Source organism: Lactuca saligna, chromosome 6, assembly GCF_052625555.1.
Source record: "Lactuca saligna cultivar CGN05327 chromosome 6, ASM5262555v1, whole genome shotgun sequence".
Taxonomy (NCBI): domain Eukaryota; kingdom Viridiplantae; phylum Streptophyta; class Magnoliopsida; order Asterales; family Asteraceae; genus Lactuca; species Lactuca saligna.
Window position 1 is genome coordinate 172678446 of NC_136422.1, and position 8008 is coordinate 172686453.

An 8008-nucleotide genomic window follows, 5' to 3' on the forward strand; every position below is an offset into this window, starting at 1 on the left:
TTTACCCCTGGCTAAAGTCAACTCTCTTGGTCAAAGTCAACTTTACAGTTGACCTGACTCGCCGAGTTGGGCCGCCAACTCGCCGAGTCCCTACTCTCATTTCTCACCCTACTCGCTGCTACTCGTCGAGTATGCCATCAACTCGACGAGTTCCCTTTCGAATCTAAAACCTCAGGCAATCTACATCAGACTCGCCGAGCCGTATGAACAACTCGACGAGTTGTTCTTCGAGCTAAGAAGATTGCCTTGGACTCGCCGAGTTGTATGAACAACTCGCCGAGTCCCTCCATTACTGAGTCTAACCACAACTCACTGAGTCCACTCCAACACTCACTGGTCTCACTCGGCATCACTCAAAAAGGGAAAAATCGGGGACTCGCGGCTCGACTCGCCGAGTCGCTTGCATGCAGCAACTCAAAACTTGATTCTGCTTGAATCCAGTGCATAAAACTTATAGATCTGGACTCCCTTAACTCGATTAGCACGTAAAGATTCTATCTTTACATGCCCATATGCATTCATGAAGATAAAATAGCTCAAAAAGCATAATAAAGGCTAGATCTAGGGTTTCCATGCAAAATATCTTCATAAAGGCAATAGATCTGGGCTCTGAAACTTCTCAATGAATAGATCTAAGGATATCTCAACTTAATAGGGCATCCATACAATCATAAGGCTTGGGAAAAGCATCAACTAGATCTAGAAGAGTTCTAATGGAGGTTTAAAGCATAAAACAAGAGGGAATCCGAAGAATACCTCAAATAACTCTGATTTGCCCTTGGATCTTTGCACTACTCCTCTTCTCCTTGCTCCTTTCTTCTTCTCTTTCTTCAAGCCTTCACAAATCAACACAAGAACACTTGGATCACTCAAGGATGGATTAGGGTTTTCTCACAGCGTTATGAGGGTGAAGGAGGCGAGAATGGGGGCTATAAGGTGGATTAAATAGTGAGCAACCCGGAGATTAAGGGTTTCAACCTGGCAGGCCGACTCGTCGAGTCCTGAATATGGACTCGCCGAGTCGTCGATCTATACGCTGATCAACAACGCGACCCTACTCGACGAGTCGGGACATAGACTCGCCGAGTTCCTCCATGGACTTCAAAAATAAATACTAAAAACCACATACCAGGGATGGGTCGTTACAAATTCATATGCGATTCGTTTGTGATTTACATACGAATCACATGTAATTTATATGTGATTCACTTGTGATTTAACTAGAATTGAAGGAAAAATAAGTAATTTGTGACATATGATATGTGTATATTGTAACACCCGTGTTTTTGAGCTAAAAGCATTAATAATGTTGTAATAACCTCTGTAACTCATTTTGATTTATTGATGCTTGTTCTTCTAAAAAAAGACCCAATTTTATCCTAACAATTCAATATCAAACAAATATGCCATCCAAGATTCCAAGTAAATTCAAGTAATTTCAAGGTTAACAACTACTAATTTCACCTAAACAATAAGAAATTTCAACAAAAAAGCAACTAATTTGACTAATTTTATAAACCTAAAATTATCAATACTTACTTGTTTCATTGTATTTGTAGAATTGAAAGGAGTTCCAAGCCAAGCCAAACAAAATTGAATGGTTGAAATCGATTGAAAGAAGCAAGTACCGATATTCGATTTTTTTTTCGTCGACAGCCTTCACTTCACAGTTCATAGTGCTGATTTTTTTTTTCCTGTAATCTCATTCACAAGGCCAGCACTTCAGTTTATTTTCTTCAAAAGCCGATGGACACTTAATAGAGATTGGGTATTGGGCTAATTCTATTGGTTAAAAAATTAAATAAGCAACTTGGGTAGTTGGGCTATAAACTCAAAATGCATTTGGGCTAATTCTAAATTGAGGTATTAGGCTAATTTTCTTTATTTGTTTGACTAGCATTTTTTATAGTTTTATTTTTTGGGCCTCGAATTCTCAAAAGTATAGTGTCATCCGAACGAATTTGAAGTCAGTGCACCTAATAGATTTTTTTTACCCTAATGGACCGAAGCGGAGCAGTGGCCCGGGACCCCCCGGGCACCACACACATCCGCCACTATATATATATATATATATATATATATATATATATATATATATATATATATATATATATATATATATATATATATATATATTATCCAATAACTTTATTCTATATCACGATGGTTAAATATAGTAATTAAAGACTTAAAAGACTATGATATCAAATTTCATAACTCATAACAACTTTTTTTTTTTTTTTTTGGAAAGGGAACTTCTTAACGAGGGTTTCCGGGCCAGCTTTCGCGCACCGATTAATCCCCCGCTGCAAAAATAAAGCTTTGCCTCATAACAACTTAACAAAACATTATATGGTTTTTTTGTTTGCAATATGTATACCTTTTAAAGGGTATGCAACATAATTAATAAAATTTGAAAGTTTTTAAATTGAATGAAAAACAACCAAAGTTATAAACTGAAACAACTTATCAAACCGCATAAACTACATATAAACCACATAAACCGTCCGCATGAAACCGCAACGCATAATACGGTTTAGAGTTTTTATGGTGCGGTTTGCGATTTTCAAAAAACTCAAACCGCATGTGCAGTGCGGTTTGCGGTGTCAACTCTAAACTGCACCGCAAACACTCCTGATTACATGTGCACATCAAAAATTACCAACAAAACATAGCACACTTAATCTTATTGGAAAAGTACAAATCACGAAGTGACGAAACTAGCATCCTTCATGAAACATTATCCTTTTAACACAAAATTTAAACAAAACTTATTGTAAGATATTCAATTTCTCTACAAAAAAACTATCTCCTCCCACTTACAATCATAGTAGCCTCCATCTCTCTTATCACTGGATCTTCACAAAGCTTCCCAATCTCCTCCACCGGCAACGTCACGGTAACCGTTCTCGCCGCTCCTCCCTCTGGCGAAGGGGCAACAATGATCAACCCTTGGCCCTCCGTTTTCCTCACATGGTAGCTCACATGCACAGGTTTCTCGTTGTTCCTGAACTTAGCCTCATAATCAAGCGCTTCCAATTCATCTGTCGATTCCTCTTTCGGGATCATCAAGTGCTCCAAGCTTACAAAAGTTAGTTCAGGGCCATACATTTGAATCGCCGGCGGATACCCACCATTCGATCCCTTCCTACAATTTTCCATCCAATCGATCATTGAGAAAATATCCTCTTTTTTTATCCCTTTCACATGGCGGTGTACGGCTTCCACAGATTCCGGTAGCCCATCATCATCGCCCATTAGCATCTCGTTTCGAAGAGACAATTTTGAGAAACTCACGGCGTTTCCGAAGAACTTCATAGGTGCTGGCACATCAAGAAGTTTCCGAGCATCGATACATATGGAGATGGATTGTGTAGGCGAAAGCGCAATCTGGGTTTTAAGTTCGATGATTCGAGACCAAAACAATGCGGTTAGGTAATCAAATGGGGTGGCGTCGGGGGATCTATCGGAGATTTTGGAAAGACATTGCTTCATCGTTGAGTTGGAGAATTTGAAGACGTATGTGGCCATTTTTTCAGATGAAATTGGTGCTAGTTTTGTATTTTTTTGCAAGTAATCGGTGGTGATGGAAGTGGTATCAGTGGTAGTGGGCGGCGGGCGATTGTCGAGTTGAGGTAGCGAGAGGATCGGAGGGTCGTAGCCAGTGGATTCGCCGCAGTCGGCGTCAGTCCATGATTTATAAAAGAGAGTCCCACTGGTTGGGTCTGCTAGCAGGTGGCTGAAGCTTAGTCCAATTGCTAGCCCCCCTTCTAAAAACTCATTCACCTAAATATTTTAAGAAATACGTATTGATTTGTTAGATTTTTATAATTTATAAATGTTCAAATTATTTTATAAAATTAAATATCAAAACAAACAACAAACAAGAGTAAAAAATCTAGTTAAATCATATTAATATTATAACATTTTGACAATCATATGTAAAATAAATATACCAACACTAAAACAATGTTCTAAGTTATACTAATATAACATGTAACCATTATTTACGATATATATAATTTAACAGGATTCTAATATAGTACATTAGTACTATATAAGTGACCCAAATAAATGTATTTTTAAATTTGTTTTAGTAAATTGCATTTCGATCGCTAGGTCATCAATTAAAATACACACACACACAAAACAAAAAAACCCAACTAATCATATATTTAAACCTTATATTAAGATAATTAAAAATATTCGTGATATTCAATCAAAAAATTAAAGTATATTTTAATTAAAGAGTTCTATAATCTATACAAAGTGACATCTGGAATATAAAACCCAAAACAAAATTTATACTATATTCGTTTTCCTTTTATTGATGTAACTAGACATTGAAAACCTTATTTATATCCAATATTTGTGATATGGACATAAAAGATCCAGAACACCTGGATAAAATCGATTAGTTCGGTTGGATTTGTATTTAAACAAACTAGTAGGTGATTGGGGTTTTGCCTAAAACATTTTTTTTAACTAAAAAAAAATCAGAAGTGGTTCAAAAGTGGTTTTTGACATAAAAAATGGACCAAAACTGAATAAAATCTGAAAAGTGGGCCAAAACTGACAACTTTAATAAAGTTAAGGGATCATTTATATAAAAAACAGGCCCCTCACATAGTTTACTGTTCATAATATGAATATGTTTATAAATATAACATATAAAAGATATTTCTATGAATTCAAGAGAAAATATAATTTATAAAAGGATATTATATAATATTAATTTTTTATCAAAAATAAATGACATATATAGACATTCTTATGCATATATTTGTATTTATGTTTTATTAAAGTTGGAGTTTTACAATTTTTTTTTTAATTTTATATTTTCTTGCAGATTATCCAGTAAAACTGAATTTTTCTGTCATACTTAAAAAACATTAATAAACTAGAAAAAAAAAAGATAAAATCAAATATTTCTACCAAATATAAGGTTTTTAATGAACCATAAATACAAAAATAGGTAAAATTGAAAAAAATAAAAAATAAAAAATACAAACCTCCAACTTCAGTAAAACTAAAATACAGAAAAAAAAAGTCAATCCACAAATTTAAAATCTTTTATGCAATTTTCCTTTTTATCAACCATATTTTTGGTAAAAAGCCTTGGGTTGAATTTAGCCTCAAATACTTTTTCTTCTTCTTTCTTCTGTTTAAATCTTACTGTTTATATTTTAGCCAATCATGATATAACTTACTGACTTTATGTTTGATAATTGAGCTAAATTAGTATAGATCTATAATGTGTTTTATTACTTTTCTAAAGAATAATAAGTAGTGCTAAAAATTAATATTAATATCATTTATATATATATATATATATATATATATATATATATATATATATATATATATATAATAACAGACCACCCCAATATTAAAAACATGTGTATTTCGAATATAAATAAATTATATTGTAGAATATAACTACCCACCAGTATACCATCACTTTCATAGATGATGATATAATTCTAAATAAAAGGATACAATATTTTAAATAATATAAAAAAATAATTTTTGTGGTTTTATATATACCGTAGTTGATGAATTTAATGAAAACAGAAAACATGAAACAAACGGCATCTATCCTATGTATGTTTGGCCTTGTCCGGTAGGATCCCCAACTGGCAATAGCTATCAAAAGTGTTAAGGTTTCCATATTTAATAAACTAATTTCAAACTGTCCAAATCCGATCCAATCGTATTCACAGTCAGTAGTTGATACTTAATTGTTTAGAATCACATAAATAGGGTACAGAATGTGAATAACACCAAATTCAAAGGATGTAACTTAAAATTACCTGAATCTGAAACGGCGACCATGAAGTAGGATTGCCATCTGGCATTTCCTCCCACGCCGTTAGATTCCTCTCATCAGACTCATCAGCAAATCTCAACCATTCATCAACAGTGGTTCCAACATCCGCCTTAAACATCCTAACGCCGGCGTCGTTATACTTAACCTCCCAGTTACCTTCACCATCACGAAACAACCGACCCGTCATCCGTGGATACTTGGATAAAAGATCCGAAAGTGAAACCCGAACATTATCCAAATCCAAAGCGAACCGGCCTCTTTTCGAAAACGGGCTGGTTCGATAGTAGAAGATAATATGAACAGTGTGTGAGCCCATGGTGTGGTCGATTGGGGTCAGACCACAGGTCGAACCCATTGGTTCAGTCGGGATGCTGGACACAACTGTGAGTCGTGAGTGGACGTTGACATGGGTGGTTCGAGTCGTCGTCATGGTTGCAACTTGGAAGAAGATGAATGGTTTTTTGTTAATATTTATATGACGATGATGATAATTATGGAGTTAAATTTGGAAAAATAATGGAAGGGAAGTTAGGTTAAAGTTGTTAGTTGGATTCATTAAATTGATGTTTCTTCACAACCACATGGCACTATTACCAAGAAATTTATCATAAATGGGAGCTCGACGTTTTTTAAGACCAGCCAACAACTTTAGCAAGCTTTATTTCATTCAAGTTTTAATTAAGTAGGGTCTACCTTTATTTTTTCTAGATCAAATTGCTTCAAAAGTAATCATTATTCTATTTTCTTGTCAACTAACAACTTTAATCGACAAATTAAAGAAACTGATAACATTTTTTTTGTTCTAACAATGTTTATTAATATTTGTATTTTATTAGACTGGAGGGAGTGGTGCCACCGAAACCGCACTCTCTCCCTCGCCACGTAAGCGCCACGTCACAGTTTACCATTTAAGTGTGGTTTCTTGCCACACCAAGGGTGTGGTGCTACAGTTTTAGTTTTATTTATTTATTTATTTATTTTTGTTTTTTTTGTTAACTATTTTAATTTATTAAAACTTATTTTTTAATAAAAAAAACATAATTTTAAAAACATAATAGTTCATTAAATAAAAATACAAATACCATACATTGCCTAATTTTTTAAAAAAAAAACCTAAAAATTTAGAAAAACAAAGTAGAAACAAAAAACCAACAACTTTAAAAAAAAAAAAAAAAAAAAACACACACACACAAGAAACCATTAAAAAGTTGAAAAAAAAAAACTAGAAATTAACCACGATTCATGTAACGGTTTTTCACTTCCTCCTTCATCGCCAAAACCACTTCAAGCTCCGCCCCGGTCATATTCGACGTGTCCATTGCTAGTATTCGCATGTCGCTCTCCCTTTGTTTCCGAAGCTCTCTTTCAGAAGCAATTTTCAAAATCTTATCCATTCTCTCTTTTATATCCTTCATGTCGGTTCCCATTTCTTTCAAATCATCTGAATCCGACGCTTTGCCTTTGCCTTTGCTTTTTGATTTGTCTCTTCCCAATGGTCGGGAAGGTGGTGAAACTGGAACAGGTTCATCTTCGTTCAGATCAAACTGAACACGAGCATCTGATGTAGTGTGGTCGGACTCAGATGTTCTGCTGCGTTTTGACCCACTGTCGATATGTTGGTCAAATGTTTTGCTACTCAGCCATTTCCTGTTATCTTTCAAAAAATGCCAAACTTCCAGAAACTTGAAAGCCTTCAGATTTTCTTGTTGATACACTTTCAACGCTTTCTACAAAATGACTTCATCGCTTTCTCCACTTTTCCATTGACGTTTCATGTTGTTCCACAAGTCATTAAACAACATGACTTCCTTGTTCATCTTCCCCCATTTGGAGTACACTTGATGTTTTGAACGGTATTCTCCACGGCTCATTCCTTTATGGAACCTGTGCGAATCCAAAAGCGGTCATGCTTTTGGTCTTTTCCAACCGTCGCGTCTTCTGAAATATCGATCCAAGATTGTGCCAACACCAACGCTTCCAAAGGTTCCCAACATCTAGCCTCCGCCTTCTCTTTTCTTTTATTCGTTGCTCGAGTGGGCTGAGTTTCTGTAACGAATTCTGGTTCAGAATCAGAAACGACCGTTTCTGGTTGTGTTTGTGTTTGTTGCACAAACTCGGGTTGGGACAAAAAATCAAATGGATTAAAATCTGGGTCGGGTTGTGGTAGTGGTGGTGTTT

The 8008-nt window shown here is 35.0% G+C and overlaps 1 protein-coding gene across 1 annotated transcript; it reads right to left on the reverse strand.

Annotated features, from left to right (window-relative positions):
* Positions 1-2658: 2658 nt before the first annotated feature.
* On the reverse strand, positions 2659-6317 carry LOC145000726 (protein ECERIFERUM 2-like). Its single transcript, XM_078959991.1, has 2 exons — positions 5814-6317; positions 2659-3786 (listed from the first exon to the last, which is right to left on the reverse strand). The coding sequence occupies exons 1-2, from the start codon at positions 6258-6260 to the stop codon at positions 2806-2808; spliced, it is 1428 nt and encodes a 475-aa protein (XP_078816117.1). The 5' UTR covers positions 6261-6317; the 3' UTR covers positions 2659-2805.
* Positions 6318-8008: the final 1691 nt, after the last annotated feature.

Coding starts and splice junctions, on each gene's coding strand:
- LOC145000726 (XM_078959991.1), bottom strand. CDS start 6,260: ATGACGACGACTCGAACCACCCATGTCAACGTCCACTCACGACTCACA. Junction 3,787..5,813: donor GGTCGCCGTTTCAGATTCAG/GTAATTTTAAGT, acceptor TAAAATATTTAG/GTGAATGAGTTTTTAGAAGG.